Below are 25,482 nucleotides of genomic sequence, written 5' to 3' on the forward strand. Positions count from 1 at the left end.
GGCACTATAGCCAGCGTTCTTTTTCCTTCTGTGCTTTGCTGAGGAGGCAGCATTACTGTAGACGATAATGTTTAATCAATGTTGATTAAAGAAGTTGGCTCTGTGATTGGCCTTGCCCCTGATTCACTGGAGGTCATCTTACATAAGAGAAGGAGTGCCAAACTAAAGAATTTCATGGATCTTGTAGACCACCCAATCCACAGTGTCCTTAGGACACTTAGTAGTTCCTTTAGTTGCCGACTGAAGATGCCCCGGTGTTCTACTGAACGGCTCAGACTTTAGATCTTTTTTTGATTTTAAGGTTTTCGGCCGGTCATATTTGTCAGCTCTAATGCAGATTCAGAAGACGTTAAATGGGGGCATTGTTTTTTACTTCTTGTCCTGTGTGTGCATACTGGTAGTCTTTTCTGTTTATATTGTATGTTGTGTGATGTGAGCCGGTGGCAACTGAGTTTCCCCATTGGGGATTAATAAAGTTTTCTAATCTAATCAGATCTAATCTGATAACTGAAATCTCATGACTTTTTTATTTAGTAAGATGCATGTCGCTATTACTGTTTTTTGTAAAGTTAAATGTTTTTCGATTAAATAAAGGAGTATATGTTGAAGTACGTGGGATTTATTGTTTTGGTTTTTTGCCATGGTATCGAATTGGGTACACAGAATCGTGGAATTTCACTGGCATTGCTTTCTTCTACTGAATTTCTGGTATCGTGACATCCCTAGTCAATAGTCGGTGCGCATGTTGACCTCACCTGTCTTATGGCATGGCGATAATGCTGCTGCATTGCTGTGGTTGGTAACTGCCTGCAACATCTGAGGAGATATCGATAGAGCTGCACGGGTGTCTGGATCATCTCAGCTCCAACTAAAGGCGGCATTCCTTCATCTTTTGGTTGAACTGTTAGTAAAAATTAAGTGTGCATTTGGGTTAGTGACAATATTTTTGTATTAACCATAGAAATAAGAAATCATAAAGAAGTAATGGCTTTGTATGTACAGTCCCATCCAAAGCATAGACATTGCTTCATGTGTGTTGCAGGTATAACTCACAGTGCAGCTTTGCACTTTTAAAACTTGACAGGCAAAGTCACATTTGACAGACACACAGAAACATGAGTCCAGTCTGATGATACTGTTTCTGCTGGGCGTGTCAATGGGCAAGTGTTTGCTAACCTGTTTTATAAAATGATAATGTGGCAGGGCTGTCTTTTAGTTCTATCTGCACGTGAAAATCTTTTTCAAATGTTCACAATATTCAGTGTCTCAAAGGAAGTTTTTTTTTTTTCAGGATTTCACCTCTGTAATGTCTCAAATACCGATCTACATACTGATTCACATTAAAATAGTCTACAGAATAACTTGCTTTACTAAAAGAATATATTATTTGATTTTATCTTAATAAGCTTCACACGCTGTGGCGTTTCTTTTTCTCTCTCCTTGACGTTGACGTGACCTAAGCTGTTTATGTGCTAATGTTAGCTTAGTTACACAACAGTACGCAGACAGAACCGTGTCCACAACACAGTGGCCACATTATGACCACCACGCAAACTAGGAAATAAGCTTACTGCGAGTGAACTGTCGGCTGTCAGCAGGTGCTCAGCATCTTAAAAACCTCCTTGAATTCACATGACGAAAAGTAGCAGCCTTCTCCTCCTCCTCCTGCTTCTTCTTCTTCTTCTTCCTCCTCCTCTTCTTTTTCAGTGCTTATTGGCGATTGGCAAACCAGCTTAGAGGTGCTTTACTGCCACCAACTGGACTGGAGTGTGGAAAAAGAGATTTTGCAGGAGAAAAACCCAACAACAACAAAAAAAATAAATCATAATAATAAATAAATAAATAAAAAAACGTCATGATGTTTTGCCTTCCTTAGTGACTGAAGAAGGTGATTCCTCTTGATATTTCATTTCATTTCAATTTCAAAACATAGTGCATAGAAACCTTTATCATAATAAATGTACATAATAAATAACAACACATGTCATCATCGTAGTCCAGTGCAGCATTACTAATTGAGATGAGTACATTGTCTGACATACAGGGCAAAGGTTGTGTGTTCTACAGTACAAGTAGCACATATTAGACCGTTTCTGGTTGGCTACAGTGTGCATTTTCCAGCTGGGTGCTCGCCTGTTTTACATAACGTATGATTAAGACCTGAAAGACCTATCCTCAGACAAGTGATTATATTTGCTTTTCTTTTGTTTCCAGCCCACCACCCTCCCAGCACCAACATGTCTTTGTATATTATATGGATGTCATCCAGTTTCATTATTATCCCAATACTCCGGCCATGCTGATATATGCATGTGTCCCAATGAATGCCTTAGCTTCAGGTTTGCTGAATGGAGTTTGTGGGGCTACAAGTGTGTACGAGTGTTTGTTTGGCCAGAAAATGCACCTGCTCATTTCCCTCCACACCAACATGAGCAGGAACCCAAAAGAAGAGAGTATTCTTCATTTCCACCCCAATATAAGGAATATTTCATTATATCTGTTCTAAATGATGATCTGCCAGATCTTATGCTTGTTATTGCTGACAGATGCAATAACATTTTTATTTATTTGCTTTTCCTCTATCCACTGCAGGGCCAGTAATATTACCAGTAGCTCTGTGGTGTATACTGACACACGGTCTGACAGTCTTTTCTTAATATACGCCACTGTATATGGCTCACTGGAATACACACTGCTGCAGCTGCACACTGTATCAGGATCTTTGGAGCCATCTCTGAATTCAAACACTGAGTCTGAAAAATGCAGATCAAAATAGTGGGACTTGAGTTAGATGGTAGTTAATAATAATAGTAGTTATCCTTCAATTCAAGGTACAAGGTATTTATAATTTTACAACACAGGGTTGTATAATTAGATGAAGAGCTATTTACAAAAACAAACATTATATACAAAACTTATCTTCACTGCAAAATAAAATTATTGATGAATTGACAACTCTCACAGCCTCAGGGAAGAAGCTGCTCTGCTGTCTAGTGGTACGGCAGCAGACGCATACTGATCATGGTTTGATCGCTCTAATTATGTTGGCTTTATTTCAAATTAGGACTGCACTTTTGTTTAAGATAACTTCAAATTTCAACAGGCTTTCAAATACAAGGTATAAGGTAGGTTTATTTGTCACATTACAACAGGTTGTAGAGAGAGTCTACAGTTTCAGTAGTCTGATAGCTTGGGAGAAAAAGCTACTCTGCAGTCTGGTGGTGTGGCAGCTGAAACTCCTCTTTCCAGACAGCAGCAGGGTGAACAGGCTGCGGCTGGGGTGGGCGCTGGCTTTTAGCATCCTTTTGGCTCCACGTAGGCACCTCACCTCACCGACATCCCATGTCAGTTAGTGATGTTTTCAGTCAGGGTGTTTTCTGTTGCTCCTCTGTAGTTAATAAGAACTTGGCACAGGAATTTTGACTTCTTAAGTTTCCTTGAGAAAGTTAATGTATGTTGCATAACAATCATAGAGCATATGATGTATGATCAGTGTTGGGTTAGTAACAACGTAATGGAGTCTTTAATTACAAAATAAACGAAAATGTTCATGATTACATTGGGGGTTACATATGAATATATTGAATATGTTGATTGATATTTATTTTGCTGCTCTACATGTTTTTCATGTGCACAATTTGCCATTTCTAGCCACAGCTGTTTAGTAAAGGTTGATGCTATCCTGATGCTTTTGATTGGTTCTCCTGTTTGAAATGCAGCACCACCCATCTGCCAGGTACATTGCTTCTCAAGCTGTCTGAGAGTTCACATCATGTCTATAGATAAAAATGCATTTCAATGCTGGAAATTTAAAAAAGTTTAGAACATAACCAGCTGCCAGCTGTTAAAATGCTCTTTAACAGTGGTCAGTATTGAGTACTGCTGTAATATTAACACTGCCAGGTTTATACATTTGAAGGTGGTTAAAAAAATAATGAATTTGTATCTCAAAATAATGAGATAAGTTCTCAAAAGTTGCATCAGCCTGTGTCTTGCTTCCTCATATGAACCAAAGCAACCGAGACAAAGCTTAGCAGACTCAAACTAATTCCATAATTGAAGACTACATTTGGATTCACAAATCATGAAAGTTTTGTGGTTTTGCTACAAAAGAACCAGCTTTGGCAGAGATGATATGGAACATTTAATTGGACTTTAATATTTGTAACCCACAGAAGACAATCTACAAATGTGTACAATGATGCGCAAATATTTCACTATCTGCAAATGTGTATTTTTACATTTGTGATGTGTAAAATCATATCCACAAAAATACAGGGTGATGTGTACACACAAAACTGTTTTTACACATTTGCAGATTACTTCGTGTGAATTTGTTGGTCACGTTACAGTTCCTTTTTACACATTTGTGGAATTTTGTCCAATGTGTACTGTGGAGATCTGTAAATAAACATATACACAAATATCTCACTACCGAAAATATGAAATAAGACAGCTGAAGCTGAAGTGGCATCCTTCACTCACCAACAGCTGCAAATGTCCGGCAAACAGCACAGCTACAGATGGACGCACCAGAAATGTTTGACGGCCGAGACAATTGTGACAGTGAAACTGTGCATCAATTGATGTGACTGATGAACAGGAATGGCGTAGATCTGTACGTACGTATGTCAGTCGAGGGCCTAACTACATATGGCTTATAGGAGGGTATGGACAAATGAATGCCTTATGGCATATGTATCAGAGGTTGCATAGATGGCTTCTAGAGGAAAATGATATGGCCAGAAGCATATAAAAAAACAGTAATGACCTTTGTATTATCGCAGGATATTTTATAGATGCTGTGACCAAAACAATGGAAGCCCACAAAAAGTCAGGTTAGATCAGGGTACTGAGAACACTTACGTTTATACACAACAGTGAGGATAAGTGTGGTACCGCCTCAGATGATTGTCGAACCTCAGATTCAGGAGGAGCATTGAGTATTTTCAAAACGTAGTAATCGAACATGGTTTTAATGAGAATTTAAATTTAAAAAGGTTAATACTAATTTTACCGTGGTTTATCATCAAACCGGGAACCGTTTCATTCCTAGTGGCCACTTTATGGGACCATCGTTATGAAGAGGGAGCTGAGCTCTCACATAGTGGGCATCGCCACACAACAGCCACACTGACACCACAGAGTGTTGCCGACCCGCTCTTCACCCCAAACTACCACCGGCTGTTTGACTTCCACAGGTACCGCTACTTGGTTCTCATGCTGTATCGGACACACGGGCTCAACAGGCCTTTCAAGTTCATCTACCTCCATTTCCAAGTAAGTGCAAGCATCAGATCTGTGGTTGTTATGTTCGCATGGTGTCTGGGCTCACCCTTAGAGATAGCAAGAAGAGCTCAGACATCTGGAAGTAGAGTAGAACCAAGGTCACATTAAAAGGAGCCAGCTGAGATGGATCTGATTCCTTCTGGGAGAAATGTAAATGCTCTGTATAGCGCCTTTTCTACTCAAAGTGCTTTTACGCTTTACATCGCATTCACCAAGCCTAAGTGCCCAAACAGAAACTAACACTCACACACATTCATTTTGGGGTTCAGTATCTTGCCCAAGGACACTTCGGAGGAGCCGGGGATTGAACCGCCGATCTTCCGGGGTTTTTTCACAGACCATGAATAAACTAGATAGAGATTTAATTAGATCAATGTTTATTGTTCACCAAAATATATCTTTCACAATAGAATGAATGAATATACAAGTGGTCATGATATACCCATCAACATCAACAACAACAAAAAGATTGTCAGTACATTATAAGTAAAATGTGAGCATACTTCCAGTTACAATTATTTGTCTTTGGTTGTTCTCTAAGTGGCCAGTATACTTGTAATGTGCAGTCCAGATGCATACGTTAACAACCCCCCCCCCCATGTAATTCAAACAAAAATTAAACTTAAGATAGCACCAAACATAACTACGTGAGCATGTTTTGTCCTTGTGACATTACTGTTATGCAGTGTGGACACAAAAAAATAGTGATACAGTAATTCATCTATTTTGCTTAAATACATTTATATAATAGCATCAGCATATAATTCTAAAGATAATATGGTACAGTATAAAATGATTAAGGCTGAACAAGTTTTATTTCAACTAAGATTTTCGATTATATTATAGAAGTACAAAAAATACCAAATTTCAGTACTATGCTAAATCTTAATTTAATCTATCGACATGTTAAAAAAATTATTTAACTCAAACAATGATTTGATATTCAGACACAAGAAGTTAATGTTTTGGGACTCCAAACTGTGATATGACAACAAAAATACAGACACAAACTAGCTCAAACAAACTGCTTTTAACTAGTGTTTCAGGTACAATGATTCTCTAGTGCAACCGTTTGTCCTTAGGTTTTAATAAAGCAATGTAAACACCCTGTTTACTTTTCTCAAGGAGAAGACCAAAGTCCTAACATCCCTACACTGATGGAATGGCAACACAGTGTAGAATAAGCATGAATTTGTAGTTACTGTGTCACACGGATATGAAATGTACAGTACATGCTGCTGAAAGTGGCTCAGTCGATTTTTGCCCTCATCAACTGCTGATCTGGCTTTGTGCGCTGGAGGTAAGTCCTGATGTCTGAGGTAAAACAGGTATATGCTGATTTCTAAGATGACTGCTCTGCAACATGAGTCACTGCCCTCCACACTTGGTTGGCAGTAGAACAGATCAGATTTTATGTTCTGTCCTTTTAGCAGCATAAAATGAAACAAATTCCCACATGAGATAGGTTGTTTTCTGTGCACCAAAAAGAGACCAGGTCTGAAAGGACTTTAGGGAGGGCCTTGAGATTTGAAAGAGGAGTCAAGCAAAACCTATCGCTCAGACTTGACCTTGTAGCGGAGGACAAGGTAGGTAGCCAGCCGTAGGATGATGAAGAAAATGCCCAGGACAATGAAATCTATGTAGAGCTTTGCATCTTCCACATCTAATAACTGCAGAACCTCTTCAGGCTGTTGGAACTTGCACACCTTCCCCGGACACTCCAGCTCTGAACGGTTCATCCCGTAGATAGACAGGATCACCCCTTCAAAGCCATACCTGTGGGAGAGATACAAACACTGAGACAAATTCACAATTGCAAACTCGCTTCAAACTCAAAATTTAAACTAGAAGTTCTTCAACTCAACTAAAGTGAAAGTGAAAGATTTGGATGGATCTTACAGCGTTTTCAGTAATGAGGTTCAAAATGTTACATTTGTCTGTGTGGTTGTAAATTCAATAAAAAATGAGGTCAGTAAAGTCAGTAGGGTTAATCCTGTGCTCAGCAAATGTCATGGCAATCTGGTTATTCGATTAGAAAGCTGACAAGGAGTGTCTAAATTAAAAAGGGTTAATCTTCTGGGAAACATTCACAGCAAATTCTATGAATATCCAGCAATTAACTTTTGACATAGCTTTTATGAGTCTTTATGAGTTTATTAAGTGGAACATTTTGAAATGATAGTGGTTCGAAATGTCAGTATTACAAACTACTTAGAAATCAACCTATGAGGACAATTTCAGTTTTTTACAAGCTACTTATTTTAGTAGCGCTGGATATTGTTTCTATCACTTATGTTAACATTGTGCTCATCAAGTTAATTAATGATATCTGGCAACACAGTGACATCGCTAAGGGTCCTGATGGGTCAGAGAGTTGGAGCACGGGCTGGAAACTGCAGGAAACAAGCCAACAGTTTAGCCAGATATCAAAACTGCTTTATTGAAATTTAGACTGAAAGTTAGCAATTTAGAGGCATCAATTATGCTAATGATCAAATCTCACAAACACACACCTCTTCAAGAACAGGTGGCATTCATCTGGCTGAAACAACTGATAAACAACAAGTTCGTGCAGTTAAGACAGTCAGACTGACTCTGACTTGGAAGTCTCGCATGAGCAAACCTCAAAGAAAAAAGTAAGAGAAATTTAGAATAAGATCATGAAAATGTTATTACATGATGCTCAATATTATATTGGTACATTCCTGGTTAAGTGAGTATTTAGTTTGGTGAAGCCAGCCCTTGAACAATGCAGGAAATTTTCCCTATTTGGAAAGACAAATTAAAGTATAACCTGCTTCTAGTCCGTTATAGTCCCTTATTGCAAAGGAAAACTGTGTGCGCGCATAAATAGGATGGATAAATAGGACATGTTGCTGTGGACAAACCAACTGAGAGAAATCATCATCTTTATGGCCCACTTCTAATGAAAAAAAATAAAAATGCCCATACTGGTACACACCTGACATAAGACACATAGGAGCTCCACTGCAGATACTTGGGGATTGTGTCGAAGTTCACAAAGAATCCAGAGAAAAGCAGCACTGGGATAGCTGTGACAGGTCCAACAAATGTGGCTACCTGTATAAGGATGCAGCAGACATATTCTGCCTTATATGCATAACATGAGCCAAGAAATCCTATATTTCACAATGCAAACCTGCAGTACCTGTAGTGAGGTGGAGGCGGCCCCAACCAGTAGGCCCAGGGATTGGGCTACCAGGGCAGTACAGGTGGAAAGGGCTATGAAGAGAAGGTAGCGGCTGGCCTCAGGAGGCTGCTCTGTCATCCAGTACACTATGCTGCAGTACATGATGGGGCAGATCACCTAAAATAAAACTGCTCATTAGTGAATGGACAAACTGAAAGTTTTCTTTATCTAATTTACCCTCACACTGATGTCAGTGGAAACTGTACTGAAGCTGGGGCAAGAACCACACACAGAGAATTAGGCTTTTATTTTCCATACCAGCCAAATCACAAACAACTGAAGCTCTGTAAATGGCCTTTTTATAAATTCCAATAAAGGCAAATTTCCCTTAAATGTTCTAGGGTCAATTTAGTGCTTAAAGGTTCAGTGTGTAAGTTTTAGTGGCATCTAGTGGTGAGGGTTGGAACTGCAACCAGCGACTCACTCACCGCTTATCTATCCCTTTGCAAGAGCATAGGAGAAGCTACAGCTAATTTCTCTTCTCTTCTTCTAACAAATCAGACAACTACAACTACTTCTTCTTCTTCTTCTGCATCATACGTAATCAACGTAGTGACGAAACATGCTCTGTAAAGCCATTTGTCGGTTTAGGCTACTGTAGAAACATGGCGGCGCAATATGGCAACTTCCATGCAAGAGGACCTGTGGTGTATGTAGATGAAGCCACTATCATACAATACATTAAATATAATTATAAACGCTTTTGGCTAAACGTTTGGATTATGGAACATGAGCTAGCACTGTGGTTCGCAAACATTTTTAGACCAACCCCCAATATCAACATGTCCTTGTACCTAAACGACAGAATAGCCAATCATTTCCACAACGACAACATGACTCTGTTACAAATCTTTCCATCACTTGCTCTCATGGCCACTATTTTCAGTATTTGTTTTTAATATGGTGATTTTGATATTTTTTGCTTTTTTCTTCTGTTTTGATTTGTATAAAAACTTAACATAGTTTGTAGGTCACGTAAATGTTAGCAATGTATTTAATGCAGTCAAACATTAAAAATGCACAAATATTAACAATGATGTTATAAATCTTGCAGCAACCTTGGCCCATCCTCAAGGCACCACTTTGGGCACCACTGAGCTAGTAAAAGAATTTAGATTTCACGATTGATACTTCAGTTGTTGTACAATAATAACAATAAGATTTACAAAATCTTACTCAAAGTTTTCAAACTTTATAGAACACCATCCATGTCATCCAACTTATTTGCCTGAAAATTCACTAAATTGATGTCAGCACAAGACCAGGATACACCACATGCAACGCAATATTATATTAGTATGTTTATAGTAAACTTTGCATTTAGTTTTGCTGGAGTCAGCCTCTAAACAAGGTAGGAAGCATTCCTTCTTTGAGTAGAAAAAAAATGTGTACTATTTAAACTGAGAATGATTTGAAAGTGGTCAAACCTTGCCCTGCAGGAATGCTGACAACCAGGAAGTGCTTTCAGCTAACTCTAGAGATGAGTGTTGAACTGCATAGTTGCATTTTGCTGTGTAAGAGGATTGTCAGCACTCAGGCCCTCAGAGAGCCAACTATAACATCTCACCTGGAATGGGATATCAGCCATGGTCTTGGCCAGGTAGTAGGCTTTCAGGCTGTACCAGTAGTTAAGATGCTCCCTCAGGAACACAGACATCTCCAGAGGAACTGAACAGATGGTGAATAAACCCGTTCACATACATCTGTCATTATAATTTATTGGCAGAACAGTATGAACAAACTGAATGTAAATATAAGTCAGTTCCCTCCCCTCGATGAGACTCACAGGTTAACACGGTCGGCATGAGCGCTCCAAACATGAGGAAGAGCATAGAGAAGAAGAGGAACCCGGTGTTGTTAAAGACCTTGCTGGCATCATTGCCGATGTTGAGATACAGCAAGCCTATTAACACACCTATGGCGATGTGGGACATCAGTCTGAGGTGGGTCAAAACCTGAGAAAAGAACAGAAGCAGGAAAAAAATTTATATCCAGTCTCAGACTTAAACTGCCTGATTGTTTTCGCTCAATTTCTTTAAGGTGACTTAATCTGGCACTTTTCCTTCTACCTTTTCCTCATGTTTGAAACCAGCGCACAGCTACAATACTTCTACAATATTTGTGAACAAATGTTGTCACCCACCTGATCTCGACATATAGTTATGAAGGTTCTCTTGAAGAGGATGCAGAACTGTGTTAGTGTGCTTGTGGCAAAAGTATGGCTTTCTATGCTGACATCCTGGAGAAAATGGAAGTAGATAATCTCATAATACTGACAAATCTGTCTACAATTATACCCCACATAACAAAAGTGCTGCAAAATTCACATTCTGCTGTCAGGGCCGGAATAACATACTGTTGGGCCCTGTGGCAAAAATTAAGTGTGGGCCCCCCCCCAACCTATTTTGACCCAGAAACCAACCAGTCTTCCTCAACTAGAATACTACATTGGCTCCATGTTTGATATATGTAATTTAGCTAGAGATAATTTGATGATAAATACATTTATTTTCAAGAAATTGTTTGATATTTTGGGATATAACGCTTGGTCTGCTTTCTTGCCGGGAGTTAGATAAGATTGATACCACTCTCACGTCTTTACTGTAAATGTAAAAGGTACAGCTAGGATATGGTAATCTTAGCTTAGACCAAAAACAGGGCTGACATCGCTAGCCTGGTTCTGTCCTAAGGCAACAAAATCCACCTAGCAGCACCTGTATCGAGTTACGAAGCGGGAACAAATTTCCTTTAAATTCTCAATTTTACAAATAATATTACAACAAATTAGCAATTATTCAATTTACCACAAAGTAACTGCCATACAATGAACAGGCAGTTTGCCCAGTTAGTAATCCAGCCATGGCTGCAGTACAGCATCACAACATCTACTACGCACCACCGGGCACTTTGTTGCACAGACTGATGGGCCATTGTTACCACATTGGTTCTTCTTCTCTTCTAATGCACACATTCCACCTTGGACTGCCTCAAACAGCACAGGGTTCAAGTCTCCATACTCTCCTGATGCCACTTCGATGACTGAACCAGAGGCAAAAGCAGAAAGACATAAAGGAAGGAATTAATAATGTTTCAGAACATCCTCAGCACAGTGTGGCATATACATGAATAAATGTGAAGTGGACATACTGAAGTCTGCAGGGTTGTGGTAGGTGGGACAATAAAGGCCCAGAGTCTTCAGATAGGGGATGAGGTAAGGAACTGTGCCTTTGTAGATACACTGTCCCTGACTAAGAATGTAAAGCTGTGGAAGAACAAAATTATTCAAGGCTGACAAGCAAACGGCCTTTAGTCAGTTTCCAACTGACAGAAACTGGAATTTATTGTCTATGCGCCACAGCTTCTTATAAAATAAATAGATACTGGAATGTTCAGCCATCCATTCATGTCCTCATTTATTGACAGATTTGTACCTTGTCAAACATCTCAAACAGTTTGGCGCTAGGTTGGTGAATGGTGCAGATGATGGTCCGTCCTCCCAGTGCTAGAGAGCGCATTAGTGATACCACCTGGTAGCATGAAGCACTGTCTAAGCCACTGAACAGAGAGAGAGAGACATACAGAAAATTAAATGAGCAGCTGGGAAGTGATCTGAAAGCTTGACATAAACCAGTAAGTACTGAGCTATTATGACAATGACCCCCATTTATTGATTAATTTTGAATACCACTCACATCTCTAATCTGTACACAAAGTCAAACCTTGTGAAAATGACAATTTGCCATTTTACGCACTGGACCAACTCTTGGTTGGGACCAATAACTCTCTCTCTGCTGGTTGTCTGGCAACTCGTCCTGGCTAAGAAACAGTCCTTTACAAAATCTATCTCTTGGTAAGAAAGTAAAAATGCATATTTCTCAAAATGTTTAACTTTTCCTTTAAGGTCAACTGATTTTGTTTTGGTGTTAATTTTCAGGTTCATCATTTTATTTAGGGGTTGTACCAGAACAGGTTTACATGGTTTCAGTTTATAAAAAACACCGTATTTTTTTCATGCTGCACATTGCTGCAGCTCCTCTTTTCACCCTGTGTGTTGAACGCTCAGTTTTAGCTTAGTGAAGCATCTCACCAGTAACCATGGCCTCTTGTCAGTGTGTGGTCAGGTTGTAAATGAGCAAAAAGTTTGGCCGGATTCTATGTGCCATTTTATTTGGAGGTAGGTATCGCACAGTAATGTTGGAAAATGTGCTAACAACTAAGCTTAGTATGGAAGGTGAAAGTTTAACAAGGATGTTGGGTTTGTTGCTGATGTTTGGGCAGACAGTTTGGGTAATAAGTGTACTTACCTTTTCTTTCTTTTCCAAATAGTAGAACTACTACTAGTTCTGGCTGCTTGTTTTCTTTCCTCTTTTTAGCAATGTTGCCATGTTCTAAAATCTCAACAATTTGGTGATTACAATGTTATCGTACCAAATAGAAATAATCACTAAGCCAAGTTTTAGTAAAGCTAAATTATTCTTTCAAAAGGTGGAGGTTTACTACAGAAAACTATGTTATTCTTGTCAAGGAGTACTTTAGTCATTATTAGGGTTTCCATGAGATAAACATCTAGAACTCAGCCATAGGTCTACCTTTTGCCACTCTGTATGGGCTCCACTGTGTATGCTCGTGTGTTCTGACACCTTTCTATCAGAACCAGCATCAACTTGTTCAACACTTTGACCTACAGTAGCTCGTCTGTTGGATCGGACCAAACGGTCCAGCCTTGGCTCCCCACATGCAGCAATGAGCCTTGGTCGCCCATGACCCTGTCGCCAGTTCACAGCTTTTCCTTCCTTGGATCACTTTTCATAGGGACCACAGACAGGAGATGCTCTGACACAGTCCTCTGGCCATCACAATTTGGCCCTTGTCAGAGTTACTCACACTTGTCCATTTTTCCTGCTCCTCATACATCAACTTTGAGGAAAAAATATTAACTTGCTGCTTAATATATCCCACTGACAGGTGCCATTGTAACGAGATAATCAGTGATTCACTTCCCCTATCAGTGGTCATAATGTTATGGCTGATTGGTCTATGTCCAACTGAAACATGCCTTTAGGTTGCCCGCAATTTTGACTTTTCTGGAACAAAAGAATTCAAATGTTTTGTCCCAGTGTTCACATTTACAAGTAGAATATTGGCAAAATATGGTGGGGTCAAAGTGTACTGTGCATTGAATATTCATTGCTGCATATCTGGATGATCAAATCTCATTTCAAATAATAGTGTGTTACGTCTAAATCTAACCATCATCCCCACAGCTGCTATTCTCTCACCTGGTGGGCTCATCAAAGAACATGACTGGAGGGTTGTTGACCAGTTCGAGGGCGATGGCCAATCGTTTACACTGACCACCTGACAGCGAGCTGGTACGAGTGTGAGCACAGTCAAGGAGCCCTAATGCAGTCAGAATCTCATTCACCTGGACAGAGAAAGTCAGATAGAGAGTGACCGACAAAGTCAGATATTTGACAACAGCTCAAAGAGTGAAGTGTATATACCTGGAAAATGTTCCCTTTATGCAAAGTGGGTACACTGGTGTGTCTGCAGAGAGGAGCGTGTCAAGCAAGTGACATTCCTCCGTATTACTTTGACTTTGGTGTGTTTGGTGTGACTTTGGTGTGTTTAAAGCCAGGATACAGTATTCAAGGATAAGTATTATTGTTATTACCCTTTTAATGTCTATATTAAGCGGAGAGTTTGTTTGATTAGCTCACCAGTTTTTTCTTCACATCCATAGTTTCACCCAGCTTTAAGTTGGCTGAAACCTGCAGCAAAGAGAAAAAAAGTGTCATAAACTTGCAATGCAACAGGTATTTGTGCAGGGAGAGCAAATAGGTGGCGGTCTTGGTCAGAAGCCCATCCCTGCAGCATCTTGGCAGAATAACTACCAACCTTGAACCTAGATGTCTGAAGATTCTCAGTCATCCAGGTCATAGTTATCCAACGAAGGTTAAAATCAAGGGCAACTGGACTTGGTTGAAGATACTGGAAGACGTTTCGTCCCTTGGATGAGGGACGAAACGTCTTCTGAAGAACTGAAGAAGTCCCTTGGATGAGGGACGAAACGTCTTCCAGTATCTTCAACCAAGTCCAGTTGCCCTTGATTTTAACCTTCGTTGGAGAACCTTGAACCTAGTTCAAACAGAAGTTTCAAAATAAAAACACACTTTGGGGATGTGTTCCATTTTTCTTGCACCTGTCATCAGCAGCTCACCATCATGGCCTCCCGTGCAGTGAGGTGTGGCAGCAGCATGTCTTCCTGCATGATGTAGCAGGACATTTTCCTGAATTTCCTCAGGTCCCTGGGTTTCCCATTTACCAGGATCTGACCCTTCATCCCTGTTTCCCTGGGCAGCAAGAAGGACACACGCACTCTAGACAGGTCAATGTGCTAGACAGAGTGTATTGGAAGGAATAGAACAAACAAATGATGCACAAACACATGAGCTCCTACACCAGTTATCTAAAGCCTTAATTTCTGTATTGCAGGTTCTATGCCATATACACCTGTGATGTAATTCTCCTAACTGTGCAGCTAATCTGATCCACATATGGCTTTTGTGGATGAAATAAAGCAACTTTGTCTTATAATACTGAGGAAAGCATTACAACCCCTTTACTTAGCTGAGGGAAAGTGAGCGGAATTTTGGCACTCACCTGTATCCAGCCAGAATGTTCATTAAGGTGGATTTCCCGGCCCCTGAGGGCCCCATGATTCCTATCAGCTCCCGACTGCAGAACCTCCCAGACAGGCACTTCAGTAAGGCTTTGAAACCTGGGAAGAGCAAAAGGGGGCATTGATGGCACTGAACACTTGTGAATTTGGAATGGCTTTATCAACAATAACAAGGAAAATATCACTTCAACTAGATCTTAACATTCGTAGGGACTGAAAATAAGGGAAATGTCCAGTGCAACAATGATTGGGTCAATTCATTTCTACATAAGTAAGAGCCTATAATCAGCGGGTCAGAATGTGATACCTGTCTGAAACTGAAATGCTGTGAACATCCCTGCATTATATAAATGAAAACGCAACAGGGGCACGAAAATTCAGCACTTGAATGATGCTATGTAAACATCACTTATGCTGACAGTATGCTTCAATTGTTACTGGTTAAGTGAGATAACTGGTAGAAGAGAGTGATTTCGATGTTGCTCTTCATTAAGTACGACTAAGCCTCCTTCCATTTGGTAAAGATTTTAGGTGTAACAGAGTTTATTTAGTATATGATTCCACTTGCCGTAAGTCAGTCATTCATTATCCATGTATGTGTGTGGATTTAGTGGCTTGAGGGTGCCCTCTCTCACGGTTTTGTAACGTTGATAGTTAATGAGTGAGAACTACATGAACACGTGCACTTATGGAGAGGTATATTGGTGTACTTTTTAAGTGCTAATGTTTAAGTAACGACAAAATACATTCTCTACCTTCTAATTACCTGGCTATCATCTGTGCTTAAGTGATTTGCTGCTCTCTTGTAGTGTGCTGTGTGTGAGCTGCCTAAAGCGAGCCAACTGTATGACTGACCAGTACATATTCTGTTCCCATCCAGATAATAAACAGCGGCATTAGAGATAGATGCACTTCGTATTTATCATTCTACACAAAATGCAGAGTTGAGGGGTTGACAGAACCAGCCAGTTACAGTGAAGTGTAGCTGAGCGCGGTTACTCCATCCCTCTAACATTCATCCATCCTTGAATCCTCGTGCGGCTGTTCTTATTCTTAGGCTGCTCTTCTTCTTGCTTTAATGGTTTATTGTTATTGAGTAGATGTCTTCCCGTCACTAGATGTTACAGGTATACTCACACCTGCTTTACCAGAGGGGAATGTAGCAAATATCAAATACGTCCAACAGGGTTTTTGTTTTGAAACCTGCAAATATTTATTAAGATAATACTTATAATATAACATTAATGCCAGAGAGAACCCACGCAAATACAGGGAGAACATGCAAACTCCATACAGAAAGTCCAAGGTAACTGGGGTTTAAACCCACAACCTTGTTGCTGTGAGGTGACACAGCTAACCACTGTACCACCGTACCGCCCAGCCTACAGCTATTTATCTATATATATAATTTTGTACCAATGGTATGTATGTATGTAATGTTTTGGTGTTACATGCTTTTTAAATCAGTCATATAGTATATATGACTGATTTAATCTCCATTCCATATTTATATCTTTACACTTTTGCATTCTTCATTACAGTTTAGAGATTGACAGTGTTGGGCAAGCTACTTGGAAAATGTAGTGAGCTAAGCTACTAGCTACTCTACATTAAATGAATCTTCACTACACAGAATCTACCCCCCAGTGAAATGTAGCAAGCTAAGAGATCGAGATATATCTCCCTCTGTAGTCTGGGACTGCCAAACAAAAACTATAAATAAAAAAATACTAATAATACTGCCTATTCCTCATGTCATTACAATTATTATTTTAAATTATAATAATAAATAGGGCTCTCCTACATAGGCAATATATATTTTGTCGTGCAGTACTACACTCATACTCTGCCACATTGAATATTTTCAATGCATAGCATATTCACATCTAGTTTATCCCTTTACCAGCACTCTTTAATTCAAAGCTACAATATTTATATATATTTTTCAACTGCTGCCATGGACTGGTGACCTGTCCAGGGTGTACCCCGCCTTTCGCCTGGTGTCAGCTGGGATTGGCTCCAGCCCCCCCGCGACCCTGTACGCAGGATAAGCGGTTGATGATGGATGGATGGATGGGATTTCTCAACCACCATCTATGATACAGTGAGGAAGAGGAAACGCTGCTCTTGAATGCATCTAATACTATATGACCGTCTAAAAGGAAGACTTTCAACTTTGAGATTTCATGCCAAGATTTCACATTTGAAAGAGGAGCTAGATAACTTTGTTTGGCATGAAGCCATGTTATATACTTACATGTCCCCTCTAGTTTAATTATTTCCTACGCCCGACTTTAACTACACACAAGCGACTCACAGATATATTTACAATACGTTTTGCACAGCTACTCTTCCTTGTTCGTTCTACATGGCACGGAAGACTCTCTGCACACGCAGTAGCGAATTCTTTTGTTTTGTGGTGGGCAATCTCTGCAACACACATGCCATGAGTCAAGGATCCAACTCTCTTTCTTTTTTAATAATCATAAATTGCCTGCTATAAACGCAGATACTGATTTATCTGCAATTAGCTCATATCAACCGATAATATCTGCAAAACTATAAATCAGTCGGGCTCTTGTTATATTGTTATCAACCCCGTTTTTCCTTCAATAGAAAATCGCAATGTGAATAATCATGCTATAGATGTAACAACTTGACTGAATCACACTGACACAGTTTTGTGTGCCAACCTCAGTGTTGGTGATCAGAATCATTAATTGAAGGCAATTTTAATATTCGTTACTGCATCTGCATGGAAGAAACGCTTGCCATTATTGTGTATTTCAACTTTCCATTTAACAGTAGATCGAGGGATTAAAGCCTGGGATGCATGTGGATCATTATCTTCAGTGCAAAAGGTTAAAAAAGTATATGACTTTGATATGTATTGATTACACACAAAACACACAATGGCAGTTCAAGGCATTGCTACTGCTTTTGTATATTAGACTACACTGTGCAGTGTCCATTTATCCTCTGTGTGAAATCAATGGACACTGAAGGATCCTGGGGATGGCAGTGTGTCAAAAACAATCAGCCCTGCCCCGTCTTCTGTTCCCTCCGCCTCTATGTGGGGAAATGATCCCAACAAGAAAGATCAATAAAGCTCAGGCTTTGCTACAGTAACTGTAAGCATCAGTTCAGCACTCGGTGCTGGAGGCCTCAGTCAGTCAGTCATGTGCTACAAGTTTAGTTCAATTATGTTACTGAAAAGAGAAAGGGCATGAAGATATATAGCCTGGATGACAGATAGAAACATGTCCAGTAACATTATTTTTCTCGATCTGACACTTGCAGAGGACAGTTACTGCAAGGCCAAATGCATGCAAGTTATTTACCTCACTGTAGCTACTGGGCCAGATAGAAGCAATAGAGCAAGGCTGGCATTAAGCTACCACTTCTACCAGACGATGGCAAAACTGATATGCGCATCCTAAAAGTTGCCATGTCTGATCCACAACTCATAACACAATTGAAGAGATCTAAAATTACATGCCAAGCAACACATGGTATTTAAAGATTTCTATTTGTCTAGCATCATAGAAGCACGTGTTTAAAAATAATAATTCACCCATAATATATCCTTCTAGCATCAAAGACTGACCTCTTGTAGGCTTGAAAAATGGCTGCAAAAATGTTAGCCTGACTTCATTTCCATCTTTTCACGTGACACAATGTCTACAGAAACCTTTCAAAACGCATAGTCCACTTTTCCACTCTCCATCTGCAGAGTGGCCAAAAAATATTGGTACCCTTCCACCTTTAAATGGGCCATGTGTGGTTTTCATTGACCTTTAGCGGTGAGGTTTCAGATTGCAACCACTAATTATGTGCTCAAACTAATTAACGAGCACTCGGCATCGGCCAAAACAGAGACATAACAAGAGACGGCATCGTTCAAAATGCAGAAAACTCAGGTAAACTCTACCTGCAATGTTACAGTAATATTTTTATCAGTTTGATGTTGAACTAATCCATGCTTGTTACATGATAGCTACATTGACTGCATTTGGCAGACATGATACGTCAGAGCTGTGTATATCTTTCACTAGAGAGGCTCAGCAATATCAGCATTTCTAAGATGTATTGGATGATAACAAAAATGCTTAGTGAGACAGACTGAATATAATATAAGTGAGATTGTTGCCACACTTTAGAACAGTTATCAAAAGTTGCTCTGTGTATCATCAGCTTAGACAGCTGTGGTGTCCGAACAATAATGCTGCGATGATGTGTTGATGGGTTTTGGTTCTGGATATTGTCATGCATCTCTCCTTCTGCCTGTTCTTCCCTATTGTCATCCGGCTCTCTTGAGCCTTCACCATCTTGGCTGTCCACGTGTGGTACCTCTTCACTAGGCACTTTCACACAATGTGATAAATTATACCACGTTGGAGACCCTTTAACTTGGACAGCTGTTCTGGTACAACGAACCACTTCAAATGGTCCCTCACGGCGTTCGTTATACCACTTCCTCCTAGAGAGGACCTTCAGGAACACCTTGTCCCCAGGTTGCACTGTACTCCTTTTTTGCTCATCGAGCTTCTCCTGCACCTCTTCTCTCCTTTGCCTGTCAGAAACATATGTGGATAATATTTTATGGAAATTGGCCATATTTGTGACATACGCTCTCATTTTCGTCTTCTAAAAGAGCCAAACTTGGACCCTTGCCACTTGTTCGTAAACAAGGCATAGGCATCAGTCTTCCTGTGACCAATTCATGGGCCGTTATACGTAAATTACGCAGCTCACTTGAGCGACACACCATTAACGCCAAAGGGAGCGCCGCTATCCAGTTTAGACCAGTACGTTGGCAAATCTTGACAATGCGATTTTTCAAAACACCATTCATTTTTTCACATATCCCATGACTTTATGGGTGATAAACTGCTCCAAGACGTTGTTTAATTCCCAATTTTTGCTAAATCAATTTCACTGTTTTATCCACAAACTCTTTCCCATTATCTGAGGATATTCGATCTGGAAGTCCCCAGCTGCTTATGACATCTCTACACAAGCACTCGGCAGCCGACTGAGCGTCTTTCCACTTGGTTGGACCGGCCTCCGGCCATCGTGAAAATCTATCCGCAACCACTAGCATGTATCTTTTCATTTCAACTGGTTTTATCATATTGACAAAGTCAACAACCAACTCACGCATAGGACCCCTTGGGGTGGGAATGTAACCAGGAAGAACAGTCACACCCCTGCGGACATTATTTTTCAGACAGATTGTACACCTGCCTATGACGTAGTCAATCTGTTCAAGCAAATATGGTGCCCAAAAACCATACTCCTTTGTGATTTTTCTCCTAACCTCCCCCCTGGCAACATGAGCTAACCCATGTGCTTCCTGAATCATCAGACCTAACAGGTCCAGAGGTGCTACTATCAGCCCCTCCTGATTTCTCCAAAGACCGATAGAATCCTTAACAGCACCTCGGTCTAGCCATAACTGTTTATCAGTCATAGAAGCAGCTTCCTGCATCAAAATCACATCCTTAAGCGTAATTTTGTCTTCCAAGTCCACCCCATGAGTGACCAGAAAAACCTTGCCCAATTTGTCAGCTCCCGTGACAGCTTTTGCAGCTTCATCAGCAGCTTTGTTCCCTTGTGTCACTCTTGACACGTCTGTTTTATAAGCTGCACACTTAGCTATCGCTATCTCTTTAGGCCTCATCATAGCATGCAACAGTTTTATTATTTGTGCGTGATGTTGTATCGGAGAACCATCCGTTTTCTTAAATCCCCGACCTTTCCACACTGCTCCAAACAAATGACATACATTATGTGCAAATGCAGAATCAGTATATATTGTCACTCGCTGTCCGTCTGCTAACAAACACGCTTCTGTTAGCCCCACAAGTTCTGCAAGCTGTGCAGACGCAGGCTGTTACTAACTGGATGGGTCTTCCACTTGTGTTGTGTCCTACACTGTTATATTGCATCATTGTATATTATGTGGGTTATGTAAATTGTGTAGACTGAGACTTGCGAATAAGCTGTGTACCTGAGTATCGTAAAAAAATAATAAATCTAAATTGAACGTTACGAAGCAAAACAATGCCAGTTCCATGCTAATGTAGCTGGCTGCCCCTGACTTGCATCACTATAGACTTGCATAAGAAATCTTACACATTTGCTTTGTACGGTTATGTATCTTTTCTTATAGGCTAAAATTAACACTTTGGCATAAAACCGATGGTAAACAGGATAGTAATATGGAAGTTTCGACTACAGAATTTTGCAACGGATAACGTTAGATAAAGCTCTACAGGAGTGTTTGTGAAAGGATTAACAGTTTTCACTGTTAATCACTGTTTCAATATTATCACTTCCGCTGACACACCATTAGTTTTCAGCTACACCTGGTCAAAATTACACAACCCTCACATTGACTGGTCAGCTGGAAAGGTGGTGGGTTGGAGCACCATCCTGTTTGTGATCTGCTTTACCACCTGCGGAAGGCGCAGTCAATCCATCTCCGCCAGACCTACCTGATGGATCTACCATCCCCAAAGACTACTATGTGCAATAGACCTGCTCCCTGGTGCGTCACTTCCTACTAGTCGCGTTTATATTCCGTCATTCCCTAAAAGAGAATCAGTGAAACATACATCAATAACTCTCTAGCTGCTGGTCTCATCTGTCCATCCTCCCCTCTGGGTGCTGGTTTCTTTATGTTGGCCAAGAAAATTGCTCTGCCCTTGCATTGACTATTAATTAAATGACATTCCTGTAAAAGAAATAAAATAAATCTTTGCCGCTAATAAACCCTACCTTTGAGCCTCTTCTTCACAAAACTGGACCTCAGAAAGGCATATCACCTTGTCAGGATCAGAGACTAGTTAAAAACAGCATTCGACACCCTCCTCGGACAATTTGAGTATCTGGTAATGCCGCTTGGCCTCACTAATGCACCAGCTGTATTCCGAGCCTTGGTGAATGATCTCCTCCGTAAAGTTCTACATCGTTTTTGTTCATCTACCTAGATAATTTTCTCATCTTCTCTCCATAACCTGTCTGATTACATCTCCCGCTCTTGCCAGGTACTCCCAAGGCTGTTCGAGAACAAGCTCTACGTCAAGGCAGAGAAGTCTGTTTTCCATGTTGACACAGTGAGTTTCATCATCCAGAGTGGGCAGGTGAAGACATACCCAAAGAAGATCAGAGCAGTAGCAGAGTGACCTTTACCACCTAACCACCTTGGTTTCGCCAAATTCTACCTCGGCTTTATTAGGAACTACAGCTGAGTGGCAGTTCCCCTTGCCAGGCTCACTTCTGCCTCTATCCTGTTTTGCTGGACCCCAGAAGTTGATCAGGCATTCACCATCTAAAGGAACTGTTTACAGCAGCCCCTATCCTGGAGCAGCCTGTTACATCGTGCCAGTATATCCTCCAGGTTGATGCTTCCGACACCCGATTAGGCACAGTCCTCTCCCATAACACCCCCTGGAGTTCACATGTGGGACGGGTAGACTAGACCCACAATTATCTGAACTGTCACCGTTTGAGCCACTGCTGAGTTACCAACCGCCTCTGTTCCCTATTTAAGAGAGCAAGTATCGGTCACCTTCACCGCTGCGACAAGGTTTGCAGGGACACTCAAGCTGCACTCCTCCGCTCCACTGCTAACAATGAATCGATTGCTGACCAACACCGGACCCCGGCTCATAAATACATACCAGGTCAGAGTGTATGACTTTCTTCCAAAAATATTCCCCTCAAAACTAAATCCAGAAAGTTGTCCTCCCATCATGTGATCACTGAAAAGATCAACCCTTGAGCAGTCAGGTGAAAACTTTTAAGTAACATGAGAATTCCCCTGCCTTCCTGCCTGCCTGCCTCACACTGCACCCAGGGGTCACTGGAACATCAATCTCTTTGGAATTGGGTTTGTGATATTAATTAAATCACAATAATCTGCTTACAGTATCATAATAAATCAGTTATTTCTTCCAACTTCTAAAGGGTACCAATCATATTTTCAAGCTATTTACTTGTTGATATGCTGCCACAGACACTTCCTATGCAGCCATGGAGATAAACAACAAAACAGTCCTAAATGGCGCATTTTACTTTAAGAAACTACCAGACTCCTTTGTTGACAAGTCAAAAGCAGTATGCACCTTGTGTGAAATGGAATTAAAATTTCACAGAAGCACTTTGAGCTTAAGCTACCATCAACGAGCTAAGCATGCAGCTAGTGCAGCTAATCAGCATGATGCTTGCGGACTGAGGCAAAGCACTATTTTAGAGAGTGCAAGTCGCCACAGACCTGTGGATGAAACCAAATCGAAGAAACTAATGGGTGGCAACTAATTGCAGACCAGTCAACATTGTACAAGACTCGGGTCTTTGAGACTCACTATGGTTGGTCAGAACACGCCAATCATAGTGAGTACTATAGTGTCATATACATTGCCGTCGCGGGGGACAATAGTTGCACGCTTACATAGCCTGTATGAAACGGAGAAAGCAGCCAAACTGAAACTCCTTCGAAAAGCAATTGCTGTGTCATTAGTTTCAACTGAATAAAAAAAAATATGAATCTACAGCGTATTTTGTTTGTTATGCACTTAATGTGTGTACATTTTGTGCATACACTTTTGCTGTAGAATCTTTGAAAGCAAGCTTAAGGAAGACTTTATTACTGAAGACATTGATTGTTTTACCTCACTCTCGTTGCACATCTTTTGATTTGCAATAATCAAGTAAATCTAAAAGTCAGGTTTATAAGCTAACTTTCTTTGCATTATTTTGATTCCCAATAAAGATACACTGGTAAGAATTGTTTACATTGTTAATACAGACAGTTAAACAGTTAAGAAATGCAAAATAATAGTATTTTAATCATGTCATAAAACATGCGATTAATCATGATCACTATTTAAATTTTGTAATTAATCACGATTAAGAATAAAAATCATTTGACAGCCCTAGTATTTAGTCTATGCAGAACAAATATAGGCTACACACTGTAACATCTAAGTCAGATGAGCACTAGATTGATCTATTAAAAGAATCCTGCCGTTGTGCAGAGCATGGCTTTTTTTGATTGAAAATGATTTCTTTTCTCTAATTTACATTGGTTGCTATTTGTTTTATAGTGATGCCTGACTGTGAATTCAACAGAATGTCTCCACTGAGACTGAGCTTGGCTTTTACTCAATTGTTATTTTTTAAGCATAATGAGAGAGTTAATATGGGTGGATAACACAATCCTGCTGGGCTTCACAAATGCTGCACAGGTCTCTCTCTATATACAGGCTTACCCTACTTCATCCAACAATGTGCTGCTCCTGTGTTATTGCCACAATTATTCTTTAAACTGTAAAGAGTATGCTTTAGGAATAAACATATTGTATTGCCTAAGCTATTGGAGAAAGCAAATCATATGCAGTGCCCTTCATATCAAAGCAAGTGTTTTGGTTGGCTACATGTCCTGATGGCAGGACATGTAGCCAACATGGCAGATAGGAAGTGTGATATTTCAAATGATGATGAATCTTATCAATAACTTGTTGATAAAAGTAAAATAACTGTATTAAACAGAAACAGCTTAACTAGATAATCATCATGCAGCAAAGCAAAATGCATTGCATTGAAATAACCATATTGCAGAGTGGCTATTTCTAACCTAGTGCACAGCGAGAGTCATTTCTTATGGGGGACAGATTTTCAGTATTCTGCCCACCACTGAATTCAGACCATTGACAGCACTCTCCTCCACCATCATCAAAACACCAAATGAAGGAATATCTTTTGGAAGAATGCTGTTCATCAGTCTAGTAGAGTTCACAGACTTGGGGAATTTGAAAAAAATTACCTCTCCTCCTCCAGCATGGTCCCTCCTGGATGGTGTAGGAAAGGTCGACAAACTCCAGGTCCACGGCTGAGCGTTTGGGTAGGTGGGAGAAACGCTGCGCTTCAGTGATCTGGTTCTCAATCTTCTTCAGGTGGGTCAACATTGCTGCTTCCTGCTGTTGCTGAGGCTGGCCTCCTCCATTACACATGATGGCCTCCTCCATGGGGATACTCACAGCCTCAGGTTCCAAAGCCTTATTGTCCATACCAGCTCTCTGTCTGTGGGAGGAAGGGTAGGGAAGAGCATGTGTGTATATAATACTACCTCATTAACAACAGCGTGAAAAAAACATTGAATTTCCCCCTGTAGGATTAATAAATATGAATAAATATATATAAATAAGTTTTCATCTTATTCAAAGAGAAGGATACAAGGTAGTAAAGGTAAGAAAGTCAAAATCAGAAAAAGAACGGAGGTCTGTCATGCTTC

At 40.3% G+C, this 25,482-nt stretch overlaps 4 protein-coding genes across 6 annotated transcripts in view; 1 reads left to right on the top strand and 3 right to left on the bottom strand.

Annotated features, from left to right (window-relative positions):
- The window catches only part of LOC123986018 (BTB/POZ domain-containing adapter for CUL3-mediated RhoA degradation protein 2-like), a 12,479-nt gene extending 7,205 nt beyond the window's left edge, over positions 1-5,274 (bottom strand). The window contains exons 1-2 of the mRNA XM_046074068.1: positions 5,105-5,274; positions 3,367-3,436 (exon numbers count right to left, since the gene is read on the bottom strand). Of these exons, the coding sequence (XP_045930024.1) occupies positions 3,367-3,436; positions 5,105-5,274 (240 nt within the window). The remainder of the gene's footprint in view (positions 1-3,366; positions 3,437-5,104) is intronic.
- tpst1 (tyrosylprotein sulfotransferase 1) overlaps positions 1-25,482 on the top strand; it is a gene marked incomplete at its 3' end in the record, with an annotated part of 837,181 nt that overhangs the window by 144,426 nt on the left and 667,273 nt on the right.
- lyrm9 (LYR motif containing 9) lies at positions 708-1,726 on the bottom strand. Its single transcript, XM_046074884.1, has 2 exons — positions 1,572-1,726; positions 708-901 (listed from the first exon to the last, which is right to left on the bottom strand). Exon 2 carries the CDS (start codon positions 879-881, stop codon positions 723-725), a length of 159 nt encoding a protein of 52 aa, XP_045930840.1. The 5' UTR covers positions 882-901; positions 1,572-1,726; the 3' UTR covers positions 708-722.
- The window catches only part of LOC123986552 (ATP-binding cassette sub-family G member 4-like), a 62,461-nt gene continuing 42,704 nt past the window's right edge, over positions 5,726-25,482 (bottom strand). For all 3 annotated transcript variants that reach the window (XM_046074873.1, XM_046074874.1, XM_046074876.1), the window contains exons 2-15: positions 25,015-25,271; positions 15,164-15,281; positions 14,721-14,853; positions 14,221-14,271; positions 13,780-13,925; positions 11,932-12,055; positions 11,648-11,762; positions 11,397-11,539; positions 10,644-10,739; positions 10,287-10,455; positions 10,068-10,168; positions 8,459-8,617; positions 8,252-8,370; positions 5,726-7,065 (exon numbers count right to left, since the gene is read on the bottom strand). In XM_046074873.1, the coding sequence (XP_045930829.1) occupies positions 6,840-7,065; positions 8,252-8,370; positions 8,459-8,617; positions 10,068-10,168; positions 10,287-10,455; positions 10,644-10,739; positions 11,397-11,539; positions 11,648-11,762; positions 11,932-12,055; positions 13,780-13,925; positions 14,221-14,271; positions 14,721-14,853; positions 15,164-15,281; positions 25,015-25,258 (1,944 nt within the window). In that variant the 5' untranslated portion in view covers positions 25,259-25,271 and the 3' untranslated portion in view covers positions 5,726-6,839. The remainder of the gene's footprint in view (positions 7,066-8,251; positions 8,371-8,458; positions 8,618-10,067; positions 10,169-10,286; positions 10,456-10,643; positions 10,740-11,396; positions 11,540-11,647; positions 11,763-11,931; positions 12,056-13,779; positions 13,926-14,220; positions 14,272-14,720; positions 14,854-15,163; positions 15,282-25,014; positions 25,272-25,482) is intronic.

Source organism: Micropterus dolomieu, linkage group LG17, assembly GCF_021292245.1.
Source record: "Micropterus dolomieu isolate WLL.071019.BEF.003 ecotype Adirondacks linkage group LG17, ASM2129224v1, whole genome shotgun sequence".
Classification (NCBI taxonomy): domain Eukaryota; kingdom Metazoa; phylum Chordata; class Actinopteri; order Centrarchiformes; family Centrarchidae; genus Micropterus; species Micropterus dolomieu.